At 45.7% G+C, this 24,968-nt stretch overlaps 1 protein-coding gene across 6 annotated transcripts in view; it reads right to left on the minus strand.

Moving 5' to 3' along the window:
• Positions 1–21,061, minus strand: part of DHX30 (DExH-box helicase 30) — a 39,503-nt gene extending 18,442 nt beyond the window's left edge. The window contains exons 1-4 of one of the 6 annotated variants that reach the window (XR_016281985.1): positions 13,709–13,755; positions 5,367–5,504; positions 3,316–3,446; positions 1,787–1,897 (exon numbers count right to left, since the gene is read on the minus strand). Coding sequence is in view for 5 of the 6 variants with exons in the window: in XM_089533823.1 (XP_089389949.1) it covers positions 1,787–1,897; positions 3,316–3,446; positions 5,367–5,418 (294 nt within the window). In the remaining variant the exon portion in view is untranslated. Of the gene's footprint in view, positions 1–1,786; positions 1,898–3,315; positions 3,447–4,019; positions 4,038–4,871; positions 5,041–5,366; positions 5,505–8,476; positions 8,622–13,708; positions 13,767–20,846 lie in introns of those variants that run through there. The other 5 variants (XM_089533824.1, XM_089533823.1, XM_089533828.1 and 2 more) reach the window with 5 other exon arrangements.
• Positions 21,062–24,968: the final 3,907 nt, after the last annotated feature.

The following is a 24,968-nucleotide window of genomic DNA, read 5'->3' on the forward strand; positions in this document are numbered from 1 at the left end:
CCATAATCCTATATCTGTGCATTTTATTTTTCCGCCCTAAGTGCAGTACCGTACATTTCTCCGTGTTGAATTTCATTTTGTTAGCTTTGGCCCAGTTTTCTAGTTTCTTCAGCTCACTTTGAATCTTGATCCTGTCCTCTGGGGTATTAGCTACTCCTCCTAATTTAGTGTTATCTGCAAATTTGATAAGTGTGCCCCCAATTCTTTCATCCAAGTCATTGATAAAGATGTTGATCATAGCTACAGTTGGTGAGGACATGGAAGAGTGCCTTCTTGGTGCCTGCCTTCAGGTTATGGAATTCCCCCCCACAAGCGTCTCAGTTGGCTCCCCCCCCCCCCCCCCCCGTTCTCTTTCTGGCAGTTTTCAAAGACCTTTTTATTCATCCAGGCCTCTAACTTTTAACTGGGCACTGTACAAGGTTTTTTAATTGTAATGTACTGTAGTTTTATCATTATCTTGCAACTGTTACAAAGTAAGCAGTTTTTAATATCGCTGTTTATTTAATTCCTTTTTTACAAATTGTTATAACATATAACATATCCTGAACCACTTTAGATTCCACACTGGGAGAAAGGCAGAAAAGAAATCCAATAAAAGCTCACCATCTCCCTAAGGCACAGGTGGGCAAGTGTGGGTCTCAAGCATCCCTCTTTTCTTTGAAAAAAATATGCCCCCATGGGTCGTCATACATTGGAAATGACTTGAGGCACACACACATACACAAAGACACAAGCTCACATGCTAGTTGGTGACAGTAACAGTCAGGATGAAGGACAAATAAGCTGACTAAGAACAAGGGTTATTCCTGAGAGGAGCTATGCATGAGTTGAGATGGTACCCCTCTACACTCAGCAAATGGTACTCCCCCCCCCCCCGACATGGTCAGGAGGAAGAGAAGGAAAGCAGGATCTCATAAGCCTTTATTTAGATAGATAGCTTTCCTATTCCCCAAAGCTTCATATAGGTACTGTCATAGTGATATGAAGGAGAACTACTGGGCACCTCTCTTTGCAGCCTTGCCTGGGTGCTGCACCTTATTAGCATTATAATGATAACCATGAAACTTGTTTTCTCCCCTCTCTCCTTCCTAAACCCTTTTTCCTCATGTCCCCTTCTTAAAGCATTGTGCAAACTTTACAGCGCCCAATAAATAAATAAACAAACGTATATAAATAAATGTTAATACTAATACTAATACTAATCCATGGACTGGGATGATCTTAACCGTGTACCTTGTCAGTTGCTCTCCTAGTTTGTTTTGGCTAAAATGTTTTGATTATAAATGCTTTAAATTAATAATAATCTAATCCAAACATTAGCTACTCAACTCCATCCCAAATCCTTCCTCCCATCCAGAAAGACTATTCCAAATAAAGAGATCCTACCGCTTTGTCCCGCTTCTGGGCTCTGACTACAGCTTGGCACAATGGGCAGCAAAATGTCAGATGTGCATGTGCGCGCACACACACCCCATTAGGCAGAGGAGAAATCCTCCTGCTTGAAGCATGACAAGCAACGACTCAAATTTTGTTGTGTGGCTGGCTCTGTTCACAGGTATGATGGCATTTCCTCTTCATAAGGTTTAATTTGTCCTTGGATACCCACAGAGACATCCTTGCCACTTGCCAAACCAGTCCAGGAAGCCACTGAGAAAATAAAATCTAAGACATGCCACAGAAGCTATGCCCAATAAACACACCGGAGGCTAGGGTTACTATCAACAGAGCTGGGAGATGAAGAAGAAGAGCTGGGAGATGAAGAACAGCCCCCTCATCCCCTGATCACCTTGAAGAGTTGACAAGCAGCTGCAGCAGCTTGTCGCTCAGCATCAATCTTTTTGGTCCCATAGCCTTCTACCTCCACATTCTTCGGCCACTTGATGACCAGTGTGACTTTCTGTTAGAAGGGAGAAAATAGCAAGAACTTAGTTAGACCGCATGTAGAACTGAGCTTGTTTTTCCTTTTGGTGGAAGGCTGAGAGTATGAAGTAAAATTGGCAAAGAGTAGGATCTTCATTACACAAAACAAGCAACACCCCCCCCCCCCTCAGGAATATAAGCCCTGCAGCTTGTTCTTGGACCTATGGGATAAAAGAAGGAAAGACAAGGGGGAAGATACTGAAGGAGCAAAGCACAAGTGAGGGACTCTGGCTACAGCCAGGGGAAAAAAGAATGAGATGGCTATGGCCAAGAGAACAAAAATATTTCACTTTCAAGTCATGTGTCTTCTTTGCCTGCCTCTGGACAGTGATGGGACAAAACCCAATATGCATGGAAGCCACTTTTATTGAATTCAGTGAAATATACTTGTAGATAGATATTATAGGACTGCAGCCATGATGCAAAAGGAGTCACATACTTGCTTTTTCAGGTGACTCCCAGTCCTGGAAGTATGCTGGGAGTATGATTCTGAGGCACACGCTCTTGGAATTTCTCAATGGATTCTTTGGGTGATGATGTTGAGGTTAGAATATAGCAAGGCATCATATACCAGTAGTAAGTCAACTGGTTCCTCTGCCTCAGTATTTTCTACACCAAGGCCTCCAATCATTTTGAATTGAAGAGCACATTTGGAATTTTGAGGTGGTGTCAAGGATAAGGGCAAGATCACAGTATGCCTGCCAAGTGGGCTGCCCATTCACAAAATGGCTGCCATTCAGTCACAGAACGTCCCAGAAAGACAAGCAAGGTGCAACTAAGGGACAACTCAGTCAAAGACCCTATTTCAAATCTGTAGGTGGCTCCTTGTGCTGTAAAGTGCAGCAAATAAGCTGAAGCCACCTTCATTTCTTGAAAATAGCCATGTCTTTCCACTTACACCTGAAAACAGGAGATTTCTATAGACAATGGTCCCTCCACATTTGCTGGGTTAGGAACACAGGACCCTCACGGAAGTGGAAAAAGCACAAATAAATTTCCACTATTTTTTTCCTTTCTAGGAATTTCTAGGTCCTCCGGTGCAACTCTATAGTCAATATCTGTCAGAAGTTGACCACAGAATAATGCTGGAGGACCTACAAATACCTAGAGAACTGTTTTCCCTAGGAATCTCTAGGTTCTCCAGTGCAACTCTATGGTCAACATCCGGCAGAGCTTCACAGGAGGACCTAGAGATTCCTAGAGAGAATGTATTAACCAAATCTGCAAACGTCAAACCTGCAAATGTGGAGGATTAATTGTATATGTTTGAGGATAATTTACAAGTAGGAAAGAATGATGGGCCCTCAAAGGGGCACAGGAATAGGAAACAAAAGAGCTTCTTAAATGTGACACAGTTTTGCCATGCAGAGCATCCTGGCCTTCAGTTCAGGCTACCTTTTTCCGTGGCCCATTGGTATGGATGTACACCAGCTTGTCCCTTGCATGGGAGATGCCGAGAGCTCTTCCAATGACGCTGTTGAGCAAATTTTTAGGCTGGGGAAATTCCTTCAATAAATCCCTTGAATCTGAAAGAAAGGGGGGAAAGGAGAAATGAACTCTTGTCAACTGATTTGATTTACCATCAAGCATGCAATGCATCTGGCATTCATGGAAGGTCAGCATCGCACCAAATTTAGCAGATGGCAGAACATACACAATTTTAAGCAGATTCGCCTTGAAGTTTATAGACCCTAATTCAAGAAGGCAGCAGTAGCAAACAAGTGTCTTAGCATGATTTTAATAGTCAACCTCCTGTCCACCCCCCCCCCCACAGTGGCAGATAAAAAACAACAACCCGGTTGTATGGATGGACAATAAAGTTTTGACATGTGGTGAAGACATGTTTTATCTAATAGTCTGCTAATGAATGAATTCTACTCACTCAGTCTACCCTTGTACACCAGTTTTAATTAGCTTGGATGTTTGAGCTTAGGACTCAGCTCAAACATCTTAAATATTTTCACACACAACAGCAACATAAAACCTTTTCTAGATAACTGAAATCCATTTCCTAGAGACACACACACTCTCACACACCCATATACCTTTTGTCAATGGGACTTGTAAACCAAGGAGAAAGGAAAGTGAAAACAACTCACCTACTTGCATTGTCCTATCTAAGAGGAAAGCAAGAAGGAAAAGATCCAGAATAAAAATAAAGATTTCTGAAAAAACAGCTGTACTTTAAAGAGAGGGGCATATTTCTGGGGTACCTTCAATAGCTCATTAGTCCCAAAAAACTAGCTAGTCATAACCATGTTGCACCATGACAAATGTAATGCTATATCTCACCTCATCTGAAGATGAGTAATAAAACATGCAAGAGGATAGCTAGTGCATTACATAAACTAAGAACATGAGGTCAGATGCTTAGTTCAAATCACATGTTCACCCCCACTGCCTCAAATAAGTCCACTTCTAATATGGTTCCATGCTTCACTGACTTCATACTGTTGCAAGAATTGGTGCAATAAATGTGTGTTATTTCTCCTTTGACAATAGTTTTAATCTTGTGGATTTCTGTTTCAGTATTATGTCAGGGATAGCTAAAGAGTAGCCAGAGCCAGTATTTTAAGCATCCTATTGCACATTTAAAAAACTGGTTTGATCAAAACAAGAGGTTTACTAAAAAAACATAAAGTACCAAATGCCCAGCACAGCCTCTTCCCCTTTTGAGTCTAGCTTCTTAGGAGGTTTTTTTTGTCAGAAGAGAGCTTTTGACTCAACCAGTAAGTCAAGCAATGCAACATGTATGTTGGACTGGATTCTCATTTGGCACTCAGAGATAGTTGGCACTTTATATCACAAATAAAAAACAAAACAAAAAACCCAATGAAGTGTGAAATCATAAAACATATTGCAGCTGGAGACAAGAAATTCCAAAAATATAGCATACCTCAGTTAACAAAGCCTCTGACAAAGAAGCTCCTTTTTACAAAGTCTTTTTATACCTGCCCACTTCCCCCTTTTCCTCATCCTCTCTTTAGCTGGAATGTTTTAGCATCATCAGGAATATGGTGAAGAAGGACTGGAGATACATAGATTTTTCAGTGTCAGGTTGCAGCAGCATGTCTGCATTAAACAATGCAGTGAAGCTTAAGGTGGGAAAAAGCAGGATTCTACTCTAGTCAATCCTACAATAGACAAAGGAAACACCAGTTGCCTCTATAATTGCTTACTGAGATAAAAGCAGAGAGCAGATAAGCCCGCCTCATCAGTTTCCCCCAACATGTTTAAAAAAGCACAGATCTACAAGTCTAGCTACCAAAATGGAAATCATAAGGTGAGAGAAAACACTGGTCCTGCATGCATTTTGGAAGAAGCTTTCAAGTGGTCTCTACGAGGTTCAAGATACTTTTGTTTACTTAATACAAGGCTTACCAGAGTCTTTAATTTCACATGTGCATATGGTTAAGTTTGGGTTAAAACAGTTTGCTGAAACTTACTGAACTGCTCTTCTTTATTTGCGATGTAGGAACCTATCCCTATTCTTTTCATGTCATTTCTCCCTTTGGTACCAAAGTTTCCATTAAAGAAGTAATGCCCAGGAACTCATCTACTTTGCTAACCGAAGTATTGTATACCTGTAAGTGAAGGGGAATCCCATTTTGGGAGAAAGGTGGGATAGAAATCCATTAATTAATTAAAATGTGCAATAGTGAAATATTTACTGGTTGGATTTTTTCCCTGCTAAAAATTCATCACACTGGGCAATACCTTCCTTAAAAAAGATTTATCCACAGCCTAACATAAAAAAAATCCTAAATTATTAAGTATTAAATGCTACTACAAATATACCTTAATAAGTGAGATAAAATATACTCCTAGCCAAATATGCCTTCCAAAAATCAGTCACAATGCTTGAAAAGTGAAAATGAAGTGCAAAGAAAAAACTAAGAAAGAATTCTTCATATATACTGCCACTGCACTACCAACGTAAACATAAATTGCACCTGTGTGTATCTGATTTATAAGAGTTACACAGTTTTGTTCTTCCAAGGGCGGGCGTCTGTAATGTCTGATGGCTTTAACGGTGCTTTGGCATATTTTTTTTCTCCTTGACCTTATGGTTCCTAATTTACTGCAAACAGCTTTAGATGCAAAGGTATTTCTCTCCCTGCTCCCAACCTGCTTGGGAAGGAAGCCTGGCCAGCAAAGCCCATGAGGCACTCCTATTTTTTTAAAGCACGATCTTAAGTATTCTATAAACCTGCTGGATACATATGAATGATGCTTAGCTGGGAGTCAGCAGATTGAGCTCCCCTCCATCCTTCCCAAAGGACTGCCCCATTTTCAAGCCTACCCAAGGCCCCTTTCCCCAACCCCCCCCCCCCCAAGGCCTGGCCAGTGGCTCCTTCACTCAACCAAGATGTCTCTCTTTGGTTGCATGAAAAAGGAGGTGTTTCTAATAAATAGGTTGCTGGCATAAAAATAAATCTATCAGACCTCACCTGCTTTGTTTCTTTTACCTAATCTGAATGAACCTTCTGTTTCTGAATCTTTGGCATATACAGTGGACCCTCCATTTGCTGGGGTTAGGGGCACAGGACCCCTGTGTAAGTGGGGAAACCTCAAATAATAAATAATAATACTCCCCCCCTAGAGAACACTTCTATAGAAATCCAGTGAAACTCTATGGTCAAGATGTGCTAGAAGTTGATCATGGAATCAGGCTGGAGGCTCTACAAACACCTAGAGAAGCTTTCTGTGGATTTTTCAGGCTATGAGGCCATGTTCTAGATGAGTTTATTCCTGACGCCTCACCAGTAGCTATGGCTGGCATCTTCAGAGAACTCTTCCAGAACATGGCCTCACAGCCTGAAAATCCTACAAAAAACTATGGATGCCATCCATGAAAGCATTCAACTTCACACGCCTAGAGAAGCATTCTCTTTAGATTAGTGGTCCCCAAACGGTGCTCTTTAAGGGGTTTTGGACTTCAGCTCCCAGAATCCCAGGCTACTGGCCAACATGGCTGAGGCTTCTGGGAGATGAAGTCCAAAATCTCTTAGAGGGCACATTTTGGGGAGCACTGCTCTAGATCCTCCAGAGTGACTTTTGGCAGAATTTGACAATACAGTCATGCTGGAGGACCTAGAGAGATTCCTAGAAAGAACACACATTAATCAAATCTGAAAAGGGCAAAGCTGCAAATGAAGAGGGCCATCTCTAATCTTTTTTCTTCACTGTGAGTTTATGGCTCCAGATGTATTGCAAGCACCTTTAGATATGACTGTATTTCCTCCACCCGCCCACTGCTTGGGAAGGAAGCCTGGCCAGCAAAGTGCTCTGACTTCTTTGCAGCATGGCCTTGATCTCCTCAGAGGGAGAGAAAGAGAAAGGCAAGCCAGCTCCACTGGGCCTAGTCCAATGTAAAATGAAGAGACCTCCCTCCTTGCCCATCCATCTGCCATGGCGCCAGAGGGAGAGAAGAACTGTTGGACTTATTGCCCTTCCCCACCACCCTTCCCTCCACAGAGGAACACGCTCCTTCCTCGGAGTGTAGTGGAGGCTCCTTCCTTAGAGGTCTGGATGGCCATCAGTCAATGGGGAGGCTTTGATGGAGATTTCCTGCATGGCAGAACGGGGTTGGACTGGATTGCCCTTGTGGTTTCTTCCAACCTAGAGTTCTATGTCTTAGGTAGGGAAGGAACCTTGAGGGTCAAGCATTTGCCCCGTCCTCGTCTCCTCTTCCACCTGGAAGAAAACCAAGCAGTGGAGGAGCCAGAGGGGAAGCCCAGGTGGAGTTGGAGGAGAATGATAGGAAAGGCTCCCCTGCTGCTCAGCTTTCTCCTGAGGAAGGAATCAATGTCATTTAATAAATAATTAATATTAATTAGCATTATTAATTAGCAATATTGAATTAAAGTGTATCTGCAGCCCAAAGAAGTTTAGCCTATTTGGCCCTGTCACACTTTGGGACATAAAATGAGAAGGCCTGAATTGCTGGAAAAGACAGTAATGTTGGGAAAGGGGGAGGGAAGCAGAAAGAGAGGCTGTTCTACGGATGGATGAGAGAGGAAGAAGACAGGAAGCAAACCCATTCATTGGAGATTGTGTGGGGCTGGAGGAGAGTGCTGAGATCCCATGGAGAGCCAAAAGGACAAACAAACGGGTCCTAGAGTAGATCAAGCACGAATCATATAGAATCAGAAGCTGGAAGGGACCCCAAGAAGGGCCATGCAGTCCAGCCCCTTCTTCTGCCATGCAGGAACTCTCCGTCAAAGCATCCCCGCTGACAGATGGCCATCCAGCCTCCAAGGAAGGAGCGTGTTCCTCTGTCGAACAGAACAAGAAGCATCCCTAGAAGCCAGGATGACCAGACTTAGACTGCCAGGCTTTGGACCCATCTCGAGAAGGAAGGGCTCGCTGGACAAGGCCAGAATGCTGGGAAAGGTGGAGGAAGGAGGGGGCGAGGAGGGCCCCGCCGGGACAGAGGGAGGAGGAGGCGGCTGCAGGGATTCAGCAGAGCAGGGTCTCCTCCATAGGGCGCCGTGGGCCGAGACTCAGGCGAAGGCAGCGAACACCAAGAGCGACCAAAGATGGAGGCTCTCACCCAAGCGGCCCATGGTCTCCCCGTCGCCTTCCCCGTCGCTCTCCTCCGCCTGCAGCTGCTGCTGGGGCTGCTCCGCCCCGGAGGCTCGCTCGCACAGGGCCCTCGCCCGCCACCCGCTGCCGCCGCCGCCGCTCAGCCTGGGAGGAGCGCGCCACAGCAGACCCTGCAAGAGCCGGCTGGGCGCCGCCATCTTGGGAAATGGCGCCGCGCCGCACAAGGAGCCGGCTTCATGCCAGGAGGAGGAGCTTCGCCCGGCGCGCGCATGCGCAATGGAGAGGAAGCGCGCGGCCGGCCTGCCAGCCTCCGCAGCGCCACCTAGAGGGCTCCTGCTTGAGTGAAAGAGACCAGCCACAAAGGTCCAAAACGCACTGCAGAAGTAATACAGTAGTAACAACCCCGTTTGAGAAAGCTTTAACTAAGCTCTGGCTCAATGCTAGGGAATCAGCCTAAAATGCACTACAATCCACTGTGAGACCTCTTTAACTGCCCTGGCTCAGTGCTAGGGAATCCTGGGAAGTGTAGTTGGTTGTGTCACCAGAGCTCTCTGGCAGAGAAGGCGAAACGCTTCACAAAAATGTACCTTCTGTTTCTGAATCTGGCCTATACAGCAGACTCTCCACTGTGAAAGTGAGAAAACCACAGATGATAATAATTAATAATTAATACTAATTAATAATAATAATAATAATAATAATAAAACACTATTTTTTTTCCCTGAGAGCACGCTTTTCTAGTATTCTGTCGCTCCCAGAATTCCCTGGCACTGAGCCAGGGCAGTTAAAGCAGTCTCAAACTGGATGGTTATTTCTCCAGTGGGTTTTGGACCCTAGACAGCGGGAAAAGCCCAAGCTTTGCAGTCTCTTCTCCTCATCTGGAGCAGACCCAGAACAGGGCTGGTACCTGCCAAGACTAACACAAGCACGTTTCGGTATCAGTTTCTGCCAATGTTGTTGTTGTGTGCCTTCAAGTCATTTCATGGGGCTTTCTTGGCAAGACTGGTTCAGAGGAGGCTTGGCATTGCCTTCCTCTGAGGCTGAGAGCATGGGACTTGCCCAAAGTCGGCAACCCCAGTGGGTTTCATGGCCAAGATGGGAATCAAACCCTGGAGTCAAATCACAATACAAAAATACAGAAGTCTTGAGTTGAGTCAGTGACTTGAGTCATTTATAACCCAGTTGAGTCCAAGTTGATTCACTGAGTCCAAGTCAATCGACTCAAGTCTGCATCACTAGTTTCTGCAGAGTAAAGCGGAGTCCAACTGAGAAAGACTGGCTTAGTAAGTCTTCCTTTCAGAGCCACACACGCTTCAGTTGGCCCTGGTTGGCCTTGCCAGGTACAAGCACCAAATCCTGCCTAATTTTGGAGGCTAAGCAGGGTCATCCTTGGTCAGTACTTGGATGGGAGACTACCAGGAAACAACAGGTGTTGTTGGCTATATTTCAGAGGAAGGAACTGGTAAAACCACCTTTGAGTCTTCCTTGCTTAAGAAAATCCTGTCAAATTCATGGGGTTGCCAAAAGTCAACAGGCGACCTGAAGGCGCACACACACACAGTGCAAGGTCTGCTAATTTTAGATTTATCAGAGCTTATCACACTGTGGCTGGAGGATTCTGGGAGCTGTAGTCCTCCACAAATGTGACTTTCTCTAAGCTTAGGATGTGATAAGCATCATGAAACCTCCCAAATTTTACTGGACTGCAACCACAGTTCCCAGTACGCTTTGCCATTGGCTCTGCTGGCAAAAGTGGCTGGGAGTTGCAGTCCAAGTACATCTCTGGATGCTTGCAGCATTCCTGGCGCTGCTCTGGGACATGGGAGAAATTTCTGGAGGAAATTCCATGTTAATCTGTGTATTGTTTTGGAATTTGGAATTTCCTCAGATCCAGGGTCACACAGTTTGTGTGTGTGTGTGTGTGTGTGTGTGTGTGTGTACAGTATCCAGCTCTCTTCTATTCCAACAGTCTCTGAAGATGCCAGCAACAGATTCTGGCAAAACATCAGGAATAAACTCTTCTAGAACATGGACACATAGCTCGAAAACCCAACAAAAAACTATGGATGCTGGCCATGAAAGCCTTCGACTTCACCTCCTGCACAAAATTGATTTTGCAGTGGAAGGCTCTCCCAGGACAGGAGAAGGGTGCTGGAGGTCCAGCCTCAATGAACAGGCAGCAGCAGGACTCAAGGCTTCCCCATCAAGCAGTAACCACAAAGGAAAGATGGCTGGACAGGTTCCAACATAACCTTTTGGAAGGCTGCTACTTCTTCATTGGCCATAGCAGGAGAAACACATCATGGCTGTCAGTCACAAGAAAGTGATTCTTGCCATGTGGCAATCAGTGCTTCCCTCACCCAGATGCTAGAAATGCTGTCCTGGTATGTTGCAGGAATCCATGGCTATCTCAGCCCCTTCAGACTCCCTGGACTGATCTTTTCCTGACCAAAAAACCTACAAAAATAACCTCTTCTGAAAGGTTTCAGAAATATTAATTAGCCTTTTAAACGGTTGCAGGAGGTTTCTCTGCATTCTTTAATGTCAGAATATACTTGTCTTTCAAAACAAGAAGTGCCCTTCTTGCTGTGTCCAGTGTGGTGTCCCTTCTCTCATTTTTTGCCATTCTCTGTGACTCTCACAGAGCTTTGGGGCAAAAAAAAAGTCTTCCCATACATGTCACATTTGCCCATGGGTACCCACTATGGAGATGTGTTTTTTTCTTGCTTTTTTACTGTTTGGGGGTAACACCCCTGGCTTCTCATTCCTACTGACAGACACCACAAGGTACTTCCCCCCCTGCTTATCCCAAGTCATCATTAGGGCTGCTCAAATAGCATGAACAGGTACATTGGTGGCAGCACAAATAAAACAAGCACCCTTTTTGTATCAGACAAACTGGTGAAGGATGAGCCAGAGAAGCAGGCAAGAAATATGCAATCCAGGTTATCAAAAGGAGGTGGTTGGTGATGTAAAGAAAAGAGATGGTGAGTTTAGGCTCAAGAGGCTTCATGGAGGGAATGCCCAGAGTGATGAGGGGGAAAAAAGGAAAGAAAGGGCATGGGGATGGATGGTTTAGGAGACATGGGGGAAGTCTGGTACAGGAGGGAATGAAACTGCAAAGAAATAAGAGGGCTAGGCTTTGAGGATGGAATGGATCTGAGGGGAGGATGTGCCACTAGATTTTTCACAGTATCTCTATAGCTACTCTGGAGATAAAAGAGCTGTGAGCGTGTGAAACACAAGAAGGGAAGGGGCAGCAAGAAGGATCCCATCCTTTTCCAGGAGACAAGGAAAAGGCTGAAGGAAAATAATGCAAAATGGAATAATGAAAATAGATGTCACAGAAAGCCCTGTACAGTACAACTTTTCTGCTCTCTGAACACACAGCGTGTAAGAAAGTTGCCAAAAGTCATCATTCATCCTCGTCAAGTCACTTTAAGACCTTTAGTATCTGACAGTATTTAATTACTATAATTTGGAATCCAGCAAGTCCAACTGAAGGCACTACTGGACTCTTTTGTTTTTAAAGGAGATTTGGGGCATAGCACTGACGGAGCCTTTCCAGGCAGGCTGGAAGGCAATGGCAACTTTCCTCTGTGATCACAGCACTACAACAGTATCTATGGCCGGCCATGAGCCTCATCCCAAAGTTCCTGATTTGCTTGTCTGCCCATTTAAGTTTTTGGATTTTGTGGCTGCATTTGATCCAGCCAATATCATCAGCTCCAACATTATCCCAACTCACCTGGCAACAGCGCCAAACATATATTTAAGGAAACTTTCCTGGAATACATTATACCTGTTGAGAACTGCAGTACAAGAATGTCTAAAGGCTGCAAAAGTGATTTGGTATTTTTACTGAACAGACTGAGTAATTTTTTCTTCCTCATCTCCTTTGCAGCCACCTCCAATAACTCTTTATTCCTGCACAAATATCTTGTTTTAAGATCAATGCCTAGAACTTAGAAGGAGCAACTAATGTGGAAAACTAATCATGATTTAAATGAGGAGCCAAGTTAAACAAGAGGGGACAGACACAACAGGACAGACGATGCAGATTTGTAAAGATTTCAGCATCAATGACACAAACCTGCACAACTAGGAACAAAATATAAAATATTAAAATAATGTTTCTGGTTATTTCAAATTAGGGGTAAAACTAAACCTAACCAAAGTTTGGAAAACCAGTAAATGGGCTAGTGGGGACAGTGAAGTAGATTTTCAATGTATCCATATGTCTACAGGTCATGGCAGTGGAATGCTACCTGAATCTTTGGAGGATGGACAGTACCAGTGTAGCACCAGAAAAAGCTACAATGTCAATCTTCAGCAATATGTACATGAGCACAGAGTCAGACTCACAGAGGGCTTTGATGTTCTGACCGAAACGTGGCCTGACTGTACATCTGAAAAACATTGCTGGGACCATGACTCAATAGTTGTCTTCAGGCAGCCTTCTTAAAGTTGGTGCTCTCTAGATATATTGGACTACAAGTGATGGCTGGGAACCCATGGAAGTTGTAATCCAGCATATCTGGAGGCCCCAAACTGGGAAAGATGACCCAAAGCATGAAATGGTTTTCAGTTCAACAGATGTCACACAACTTTCCTTTCCTAATTCACCAGCCATGCTCTCTATTTTTCTTTCTCTCTCTCTTTTTTAAAAAAGGTGACATTTTTGCAAAACTACCAGTCCAAGTTTGCAAGCTCAAAATGACACTCTAAAATCAATACTGGAAGCACTTGCCTTGGGAGTTCATTCATTGTCAAAGGAAGGAGACTAAATCTTATGAAGGCTGGACTAAACGGTGACAGACTTAGTTCATCAACTTGGAAGCATTACTTTTGAAGACTCCCAGAGCCCTTTAGCCAGCATTGCTCCCCTTCAGTTTTTCTTCCCATTTCTAAAGCATCTTGGGGCCAAAACACACTGCAGAAATAATCCAGTTTGACACCGCTGTAACTACACTGGCTCAGTGCTGGGGAATCCTGGGAACTGTAGTTTGTTGTAGCACCAGAGCTCTTGGACAGAGAAGGATTAATGCCTCACGGAACTACAGTTTCCAGAATTCCCTAGCACTGAGCCAGGGCAGTTCAGTTTGTCTCAAACTGGATTATTTCTGCAGTGTGTTTTGGCCCTTGGTTTTGCACCCAACTCTCATCTTGATCAAGAAATCAGAAGAGTGGACAGGGGTCACCCCATAGTACCCTCCCATTCCAGTGACTCCATTCTTACCTCTTCTACATGAAGAGAGAGAGGAGAACATCTCTGGCAGAGCAAAAGGATCCAGTTCCTGGGGGGGAAAAAGGGATGTCAAATGTAAAAACAGATTAAGAAAAACTCCACTAATTATTGTTATTTGCCATATAATCATAGAGTTTGAAGTATCATTCAGGGCCATCCAGTCCAACCCCCTGCCATGCAGGAAATCTCAAAGCATCCCCGACAGATGGCCATCCAGCCTCTGTTTAAAGACCTGTTTAAAGACCATCAAGTCAACTTCACCCTATGAAGACCTTATGAATGAGAGCCTTCAAATGCCCTGCTCATGTGTTGCAAGCTCAGAGCTATGGATCCCTTGATTGAATCAATAGTTATCCACCTGCTGACAAGAACTTTTATATAAATCTTATTGTATGAAAACCACGTGACTCAAAAACAGCTGCCCTGAACTTGCAAGACCCAAACAGGGCTTGTTGATGGCCAGGACTCTGAAGGTCCCTCATTCATTGTTGTTACACAACTTCAATTTAACCCAACATATAGTGACCTGTCCTAGAGTTTTCTCTGCCAGATTTCTTCAAAGGAGGCTTGCCACCACTGTCTTCCTCTAAGACTGAGAGAGGGTCACTTGCCCCAGGTCACCCAGTGGGTTTCCAGGCCTGAGCAAGGACTTGAATTCTCGTCTCCTGGAGTCACTGTCCAAAAGGAAAACCACTGCATCACCTTTGCTCTTTCATTCTTAGGGCCATCAAGAGTCATAGCCATTGTGAGAGCACATAACAACAACAAGACTGTATGCATAACATTTAAAGCCCCTCACTTAGCTCTCACAATGTGGCAGACCTGGAGAAATCTACGTTTTTGTTGGTTTTTTTAAACTCCAAAAACTCATCAACTAGCATAGCACTTCAATCCTCTTCCTTGAGGGCAGTAGTCTAGCAACAAGTTCCTGCTTTTCCCATTTTGCCCTAACAAAGCAAAGAAGGAAAATATAACAGCAAAATAAGATTAATGTTTAAAGCAACACAGAGGATAATAAGCCCAGCAAGGCCTTGAGAAGCATCCGTTTGGGTTCACAGCTGGTCTGTGAAAGCCCTGCTTAGTTAGTTGGTGCCATCACAATTAAGTTCATGAATGTACATCAATCCCATCAATGGTTCAAGAATTCTTCTTTCTTGCAATGTGGAAGTATCACACCTACAACAAAGGGACCAGATACAAAGGAAGACATAAGCTTAACAGTTGTGTCAAGAAGGAGCTTGACTAGAAGCCACTTTTCTCTGTCTCCTGCTTCTCCTGTCAAAGAAATGCCTCATCTCAAGGAGCAATGGCTATTGATTATTCAAGTTTAAGGATTTCCCAACCTCCACCTTGGGCAGCTGTTTCCAACAGGTACATACAGTAGCTTGGTTGACATCACTGAGAGCAGGAAATAACATAGAAAAACATTAAGCAGGTTTTGATTCCCAATAAGAGTCCGAATCAGCAGGCAATGCCTGATAAACATTATATTATCACAGAGACACAGAAGTGACTCATGACATGAAACCATGGAAGAATATCATTTCAGGGGTGGAAATGGGTTTAAAGTGGAGTTCCCAGATTCAGCATATATTGGTTTAAATGAATTGTGTAGTATCTCAGTATCCACAGAAGTTCTTTAGAGACGTCTGGCAACCTTAACAAGATATCTTTTTGATGAGGTGGGGAAACTTGCAAAAGCTTTGTTGTGATCACTCATTTCCGAGAGAGAGGGTCTTCTTGGTGGCTGCCCTTAGATTCTGCAACTCCCTCCCCAGGGAGATCAAAATGGCCCTGTCCTTGTGGGCCTTCTGCCAACAGGATAAACCGTTATATTTAGACAGGTTTTGAAAACAAAAATTTTAAAGACTAGGGGTTACTGTGTGGTTTTAACGGAACTGTTTGTAAGAGCTTTTAACTTTTTAAATTGCATTTCGTTCTTTTATTTTGTGATTTCTTTTAATACTGTAATAGTTTAATTCTATTTTAATGCTCACTTTTTGTATGCTTTGTATTTTATAGTTCTTTTAAACTGTGGGCAGTTCCAATTTTATGGGGAAAGTGGGATATAACTATAAATATGATAATAATAATAATAATAATAATAATAATGGGGAAGAGGAGTGACAAGCACTAGATTAGCAAAATTTAGGGATCATCCCTCCCACCAGCAAAAACCCTTAAGGAATTTTTAATGGTCCAAATGACCCTTTCCTTTTGGAGCATATGAAAGGGACAACCTGTTACAGCATAGTCTCTCCCACTGCAGGAGAATATCTGTTTGACAGGGTTGCTTTAAAGATAGGTAAACGGGATGAGAAGTGAAGAATTAAACACTTTATTAAAAAAAATATGGGGGGGGGATTTTTATGACTAGACCTTGGAGGAACCTGGAGACTGAAAACTGGTCCTGGACCTTCTGATTTTGCTCATCCTTGCTTTAAAGGAACAGTAAATATTCTTGATATGTTTAACTGGAAACAGCTTTTGACAAAGCTTTCTATATTTTAACAAACTGTTCCATTACTGTTTTACTTATTGCATTTATATATTGCAATACTGGAGATCACTTTGGGATTTCTGAAATTAAAAGCAGTATAGAAATATCTTAATAAATAAACAAAAGATTAAAAGGAAAACAAGAAAGGCACGAGGAAAAGTGTTCTTGCACAGCGAGAGTGATCCCAAACTCTGACCCAACAGAGCTTTCTCCATCTCCCAGTTTCCTTTGACTGACCTACATTGAAAGTAACATGGCAAAATAATCAATCAAGTTATCTAATCAAGGTTCTAATAGCGGTGGTCCCCAAGCTATGCCCTTTAAGAGATTTTGGACTTCAGCTCCCAGAAGCCTCAGCCATGTTGGCCAATAGACTGGGATTCTGGGAGCTGAAGTCCAAAAGCCCTGAAAGGGCACAGTTTGGGGACCACTATAATTGAATGCATAAATCAGGTAGATTGCGTTGAATGGAGATACCTGACTTATCCAGTGCTTTGCTGATGTGGCATTTAGTTGGCATTCATTGTAATATTTTGAAATAAATAAATAAATAAATAAATAAATCTTACATCCCACCCTAAATTCAAGGGAAGGAATGGATAGACAGCCAGGACCCAACCAGAACCTCTGCCATCTGGCACTGGCTTCACTCCTAACTGCTATTTAGTACAGTCTCTCTAGCATTCTCTTACCTTTTCAGATAGCTTGTATTGCAAAAGGAGAGTAAGGTCTTTTGCCATGGGAATCCAAGTACTGTATGATGAGATGCTTGTTACTCAACAAAGACAAAAACAAGTATCTCCACAGAAGCATCTGTGATGTAAGCAAACTATGGCGGGTTATAGACCGCCATTAAAGTACGCGCAGAGCACATACTAGGGTTAGGGAGGTGCGGTGCTTCCGCACCTCCCTAACCCTAATACGAGCTCTGCGCATAAAAAATGACGGCGGCCGTTCCAGATGGCCGCCGTCATGAGGACGTGACGGCCGCGCCGCCTCTACACGGGGCAGCACGGATGTGATGTCCCCGCTCCGCGCCAGGGCGCCCTTTGCTCGAACCAGGAAGGAGCTCCATTTCGGAGCTTCTTCCTGGTTTGAGGCGCCGCTTTGCTTCGCTGGGCGCAGCCTTCAGACGGCTGCGCCCAGCAAAGCAAGGGAGAAAGGGGCCAAGCGGCCCCTTTCTCCCCCTCCCCGCCGCCGCGGGGTGTCCTTGGGGCTTGAAGCCCCAAGGACACTCCTTTTCAGGCTGCGGGGAAGCAGCATTTTGCCGCTTCCCTGCAGCCTGAAAAGCGGTGGATCAGGGCCTCAGCAGCTGCCGTTCAGGCTGCTGAGGGCCCAATACACCGGGGAAAGGGGCGGGTACAGCCCGCCCCAAATAGGCAGTCTGTAACCCGCCCAAGTTTCCTTACCCCTCTTAAATTATTACGTAACTAATATTATATTTATTATGATATTGTGTAATTTTCATTTGTAGTTTTCAGTTTGTATTAAAAGATTTTCCATACTCTCGACAGCCTGTACCTTAATCTTCCACTTTTACCACTGGAAAATCCAGGCAGAGAATCCTCCTCTACATAGACATAACAGATTCAATCATTACTGTCATGTTCTGAAATGCATCAATCTGTAGGATGCTGCCAAGAGACACAATCAATCCAACAAGTCCAGTACTATCTATTGCATTTGTCTCCTATATTTCCTTTAATGAACTGATGGTGCTGTATGTGGCTTCCCATTTTATCTCCAAAAGGAAAATCAGGCTCAAAGCGAGAGAGAGAGAGGCTGACCCAAGGCAACTCCATGAGGTTTGTGTGTCAGTGGAGACTTGAAACTGGGCCTCCCAGTTTTGGGACAAATGCTCTATCCTTACAGTTCTTGCTAGTTAAGATTCTCTTAACTGAGCATGCTGGGGACAGAATCCAGGACTTTCTGTGTGCAAAACAGATGCTACGTTGATGAGATCCTCTTCAGTTTTTAAGACAAAGCAATACATTTGATAAATCCACAATCTGACAATGCTTGCCTGTTTTCTATACATGAAACTGCAGCTTTGGGGATGGGAGACAGGGACTAAAAGCACACTGCAGGGAACGAGTTAAACACTTATCCCTCTGCTTGTCATGATCCTGATTCCTTCCCAAGTACTATTTAAAGTTTTTAAAACAAGAGCACATTGCCAAAATATGCATTTAACATGACATATAGCTTGGCTCTAACACAGATAAAGGGGCTGAAAATGTTCATGATGCTTCCAAGAGCCATTCTCAGCTGTTTTGACTATCTATAACAGTGATTCCCAAACTCTGGTCTTTTAGGTCTTTTGCGCCTGAATCCTTGACCACTGGCCATGCTGGCTAAGGCTTCTGGGAGCTGAAGTCCAAAACACCTTAGGGACCAGAGTTTGTGAATCACTGATTTATAAGCTACAGGGGTCCCGACTAATACTCTCTCTCCCCATGGCAAAACCCATGATGAAATACTCTTGTAGCTTTAGCTGTAGCTTCAACTGGAGCCACTCAGTGGAAGAAACCTTTCAGCGCCTGGAGATAAAGAGAACCACCTGCCAATGTCTGCACACCTGTCTGCTGGTATAAGAGCAAGTGCTGATAAAGAAGCTGGGATCAGTGACTTTTAGCCAAAGAAAAGCACGGGGGTTTGGGAATCTGCTCTAGGAAATTAGCAAAAATATGGCCAGATGCAGGTGACACAGCTGCCCATCTCTGACTAGACTAACAGAGTCCATGAATAAAATACGCAAAGAAAAAGCAGATATCCTGAGGCCATCACAGCCAGCGTGACTGGTGACCGACTCAAGAGGGATTTCGGATGCATTCAAGAGTTGTGCAGGTGAGAGCTTCAGCAGGTGACACTTTACACACCCTCCATGTGTGCCCCTCTAGACCAAATAGTCTTTCCATCCTTTACTGCGCTTCATAAATAAAGGTTAAGAATAATAATAATAATAATATTCTAAGCCCAGCCCAGAGCTGCTGCCAAGTCAAAATCCTAAATTCCTAGGAGCTACAATTTGGCAGGAACTGCAACTAGCCTCAAGGGAACAGTTTCCCTGTCACAACTCTCCTAAAGAAAAAGGTTTCTGCATTTTTTCCCTACCAGCAATTGGGATAAAACCAAAGGCCAAATACTGAGGCTTTTAAATTCCCAATGAGTCCCCCAAAGCACAGATATGGTTCTAGGCTGCAGACTGGGGTGTTTACTATAGAAATGGAGAGGCAAGAAGTCTTCATTGAATTCAGGGGAAGAGCTTCTATAGTTAAATTCTGGCTGCATTTTTAAAAACTGAACAGCCATAAAGGTGGCTCAGCAACTGAAAGAACAGTGTCTGGAGTCCTCAGCAATCTGACAACTAATTGCTCTCTTTTATATAGAGTACCTAGCCATCTCATGCCTCTGGGATGGCATCTCATGGGTCTCATCCATACAGTAGACTGGTCTAATAGAAAAGGGCAACACCTGTCGCCTCCTCGCCTCCCACTAAACCAACCCACCAGAACTACCCCCCTGCCCTGTTTATTGATTTCTCCCTGCCTCTTTGGCCTGTCCCTTGTTCCTGCCCAGCACCGGCCAGGAAGATGCTGGGGGCCAGGAGGATGCTGGGGGCCAGGAAGATGCTGGGGGCCAGGAAGATGCTGGGGGCCAGGAAGATGCTGGGGGCCTGGATGTCTGTGTGGCAGAAGCAGAGGCCAAAGCAGTTTTTGACTTTCAAAGTGGCACCTGCCCTTGTTGGTTTTCGGTAGGAAAAGGCAGGGAAGGAAAAGGAATCTGCTGGGACCATGAAGAGCCACTGCTTTATTTTGGCAGCAGTGTTCGGCGCCTCCATCGGGGCCTGGGCCATGGACCAGCCTCCCATGTCTCTTAACGCTCTCAAAGCAAACCCTGCTGTGTTTCATCCCATCTTCGCCCCATAACCTCCTTCCAAAGGCTAAGGATCCACAGCCTGGGCCTCCCTGCCATCCCAGCTTCCCAAAGCAACGGCTTTAACCGCTTAGTCCACTTGCAACAAACCCAAGGCTCTCTCCCTCTCTTTTCTCCAAGCCTCGCAAAGCTCCACTCCAGGCTTAGCAAGGCCTGCCAGCCCTCAGGCCTGGGCTCCCCGACCAGCCCCCCAAAGAATATCTCCCCCGAAACCCTTCATCTTTCTTTCCATCACAAAGGCCCTCCTCCCTCTTCCTTTCCCCCTTCTATCCTGCCCCTAAGCCCCCCGTTTCCCCACAGGAGCCCCCTCCCTGAATCTCCGCCCAGTTCAACCCAGCCCCCCTGGGCCTCCATCCCTAAGCCCCCTCCAGCCACCCCTTCAGGGCCCCAGGGCATCTCTTCAGCCTGCCCCCCAACAGGGCCCCTCTTCCTCACCCTCCCAACCCGACAAAGGCCCCTTTTCTCCCCCGGCATCCCTTGGGCTTGACCCTTGGAGCCCCTCCGTTCCCCACAGGCCCCTTCCGTCTCGCCCCGAGGCTCCCCAGTTCCCCACGGGAGCCCTGCCCTGCCCTGCCCTCCCTGCCTCCCAGGCCCCTCCATCCCTCATCCCCTAATCCTCCTCTTTCCTCCTCCTCCTCCTCCTCCTCGTCTTTCTTTCGCGTTGAGGCCGCGGCGGAACCCTTTCTTTCTCACCTCAGCCCTTCGCCGCTTCTGAGGCGGGAGCAGGAGGCGGCGGCGGCGAGGTCGAGGCCTCAGCCCGAGCCCAAGAGGCCAAAGGAAAGGAGGGCTAGGGCTGCTGCTGCTGCTGCTTCTCCTGGCGCGCTCTCGCTCCCTGACTGACTGAGTGACCGGCCGGTGGCTCCGATGGATGCTTGCCTCTTCCTCTTCTCACAGCGGCGGGACTACACCTCCCGGCAGGCTCTGCGGCCGGCTTCCCGTAGACGCTGACGCCACCGGAAGTGAGGTCAGAGAGGCGGTGAAGGAGGGAAACGAAAGCGAGAGAGAGAGGGCGATAGAGCGAAGGGGAGATTGAGGCGGGGCTTCCTCCTCACTGCGTCGCCAAGGCAACGCGCGGGCCAATGGGAGAGCGGAGGGGGCGTGGCCGAAGAGGGAGGCGGAAGAGGGCAGGTGGGCCAGGCGGGCCGCAGGTGAGTCTCCTCCTCCTCCGCGGCAGGTGAGCCTCGGGCCTGGGCTGCTGCACCTGCCCGGCCTCCAGGCCTCCCTCTCGGCGCACTTGGACACCGCTTTAACTGCCGCGCGGCCCCACGGGATTCTGGGGTTTGTGCTTCCGAGGGATGCTTAGCCTTCGCTGCCTGCGTCCGCACTGCAGAGTTAATCCAGCTCCGACGCCGCTTTAAAGGCCGCGGCTCCCTGGAACTCTGGGATCATCCGCACTGCCGAATTAATGCAATTCAACACCGCTTTAAATGCCCTGGTACCATGGAGTTCTGGGATTTGTAGGTTTGTCACAGAGCTTGCATCCACTCCCCAGAAATAAATGCAGTCTGAAACCGCTTTAACTGCCATGGTTCGATGCTATGGAATCCTGGGATTTGTAGTGCTGTGAGATGTTTAGCCTTCTATGTCAGAGGCCCCCAGTGCCACAACGAACTACAATTCCCAGAATTCCATAGCATTGAGCCATGGCAGTTAAAGCAGTGTCAAACTGGATTATTTCTACAGTGCGGATGCAGCCAGGGAAGGCTAAGTATCCTGCAAAACTACAAATCCCAGAATTCCATTGAGCCAAAGACATTAAAATGCTGCCACAAAACTACAAATCCCAGAGTTCCACTGAGCTGTGTCCGTTGAAGCCCTGTCAAAACTGGATTAACTCTGCAATGCGGAAGCAGCCAGGGAAGGCTAAGCATCCCACAAAACTACAAATCCCAGAATTCTGTTGAGCCATGGGAGTTAAAGCGTTTTAACTTCTGTGGCTCAATGGTGTTCTGGGATTTGTAGTTTTGTGGGATACTTAGCCTTCCCTGGCTGCATCTACACTGCAGAAATAATCCAATTGGACGTCGCTTTAACTGCCACGGCTCCATGCTATGAAAACCTGGGAAGCGTAGTTTGTTTCAGCCTCAGAGCTCTCTGGCAGAGAAGGCGGCTTTATTTCAGGAGCACAGATGCAGACTCCGTCAGGGAGAGCTCTGGTGCCAGAGAAAAACTGTCAGTCCCAGGATTCCTGAGACACAGCACTTAAAGTGGGGTCAGACTGCATTCATTCTTCAGTGTGGCATCAGCCTAGGGCAGGGCCAGGGTTCCCCTGGAAGCTTTTCCAGAGTTAGGGTCGGATTTGAACCTGCGCCGCCTTCAGTCAGGCTGACCAGATGCCACAACCGCAAAGGAGGACAAGCGGCAGTAAAACGTAGGACACTCCAAGGAAAATGCAGGACAAAATGAAAGCTAAAATAAATGTAAATTCATGCCTCTTAGTTCTGCTCGAAATAGAAGACCTTTTGGAATTCCTCCTGGACAGAAGGCTGGAATGTAGGACATGTCAGGGGAAAGGAGGACACCTGGTCACCTTGCCCTCGCTCGACATTTAAGGCTGCGTCTGCAGTGTAGACATAATGCAGTTTGACACCACTTGAACTGCCGTGGCTCTATAGCATTCTGGGGTTCTTGTTTTGTGAGATACTTAGCCTCCCACAACAAACTACGCATCCCAGGATTCCTTAGGATGGAGCTGTGACAGTTAAAGCCGTATCAAACTACATTAATTCTGCAGTGTGGCAGCAACCTCAGGGTTAGGGTCAAATCTGAACCAGAGCTGCCCTCATGGTTGCGTCTGCACTGCAGAAATAATCCAGTTTGACACCTCTTTACCTGCCGTGGCTCAATGCTAATGGAACCCTGGGATATGTAGTCTTCTCTGTCAGAGATCTCTCCTCCCACAGCAAACTATAAATCCCAGGATTCCATAGGATGGAGCAGTGACAGTTAAAGCAGTCTCAAACTGCATTAATTCTACAGTGCAGATGCAGCCAGTGTTTCCAAGGTTTTGACATGGATTTCAGGACCCAAAATCCATCCAGCCACTGCTTTATTTTGAATCTGCTTTAGGATCAAGAATTCAAGCATTAAAAGGGAAGAGGTCAAAGGAGATCAGATTTCTCATTATGTATTTCACGTTAGCATCTTTTACTCCCAGCTTTTGTTGCCAACGTCTTAAGTCTTTTCTTTTAGAGAGAAACACCTAAAGCTCTGTCCAGATATTGTAAAATGAAATGCATAATAATGGGCTTCTTCTGCGCTGACCAGCCATATTTTCATTTTAGGTGATCCTAAACAGGACCATAAATATTACTCTGATTATATTGAGTCTCATCTGATTTCAGAAGCTTACTTGTCTGGCAGATCCTTTGCAGTGGTTGCAGGCGGTCAGACTTCATCCTCTGTCCCCTTATCTGTTGGAGTTCCCCAGGGCTCTGTTCTGGGTCCCCTTCTGTTTTCTCTCTACACACTGTCCTTAGGAAAACTCATTAGCTCTTTTGGCTTTTCCTACCATCTATATGCCGATGACACCCAGCTGTATCTTTCCGCCCCTGACCTTTCTCCAAGGCTTGATAAGCAAGTCTCGTCTTGCCTCACAGCTGTCTTGCAGTGGATGCGCCATCGGCGTTTGAAGCTCAACATGTCCGAGACGGAGCTTCTTGTCTTTCCTCCTAAGTCCGCCCTTCAACACTCCTTTTCTGTCTCTGTGGACAACATTTCTATTCAACCAGTCCAGCAAGCCCGCAGTCTTGGTTTTATCTTTGACTCTTCTCTGTCATGTATCCCTCAGATCCAGACCACAGCCAAGGCTTGTAGATTCTTTTTGTACAATATTGCCAAAATCCGACCATATCTCTCCGCCTCTTCTGCCAAGATCCTGGTCCATGCCCTAGTGATCTCACGACTGGATTATTGTAACATCCTCCTGGCTGGGCTTCCTCTCTCTCACCTCCGTCCTTTAATCTCTGTCCAGCATTCAGCTGCACGCATTATCACTTCCACCCACCGCTCTGACCACATCTCTCCTGTGTTGGCATCCCTTCACTGGCTCCCACTCCCTTTCCGCATTCAGTACAAGCTCCTGCTGTCGACGTTTAAAGCCCTCCATGGGCTGGCCCCTCCTTACTTATCAGACCTTCTTTCTCCTCACCTTCCCACTCGGGCCCTCTGTTCTGGTAGTCAGGGTGGGCTGTCCCAGCCCAGGATTTCCTCTGCCCCATCTTGGATTCGCCCCTTTTCACTCGCTGTCCCTCACTCCTGGAACCTTCTTCCCCCGCGAGACACAAGGGCCCTGATCACTTCTTTAACCAGCTTCAAAACGGAGTTGAAGACCATCCTGTTCAGGGCAGCGTTCCCAGGCATTGCATAATTGTCGCTTGCTATTTGATGTTCTTTTGTTGCCTGTTTTATTGAATCATTTCCTATATTGCTATGTATTTTATATGTATTATCCTACTAGAGAGGCCCCTTCCCCACCATCTTTCCCTTCTCCTTTTGTGTCGTGCCTTTTTAGATTGTAAGCCAGAGGGCAGGGAACCATCCAATTAAAAAGATTGTATGTACAGCACTGTGTAAATTTACAGCGCTTTATAAATAAAGGTTAATAATAATAATACAGTGGAGCCTCGGGTTACGAAAACAATCCGTTCCGCGGCCGCTTTCGTAACCCGAACGGCTTTCGCAAGCCGAATCCCCATAGCCGCTAATGGGGAAAAGCCGCGATTTGGTGTGAAATCGCGGCAAAAAGCACCAAAAGTTTTTTCGGGACCCGAAAAAACTTTCGTAACCCGGATCAATAATTTCCAACGGGGTTTT

Source organism: Sceloporus occidentalis, unplaced genomic scaffold, assembly GCF_023333645.1.
Source record: "Sceloporus occidentalis isolate IW3139 unplaced genomic scaffold, rSceOcc1.0.p SCAF_7, whole genome shotgun sequence".
Lineage (NCBI taxonomy): Eukaryota > Metazoa > Chordata > Lepidosauria > Squamata > Phrynosomatidae > Sceloporus > Sceloporus occidentalis.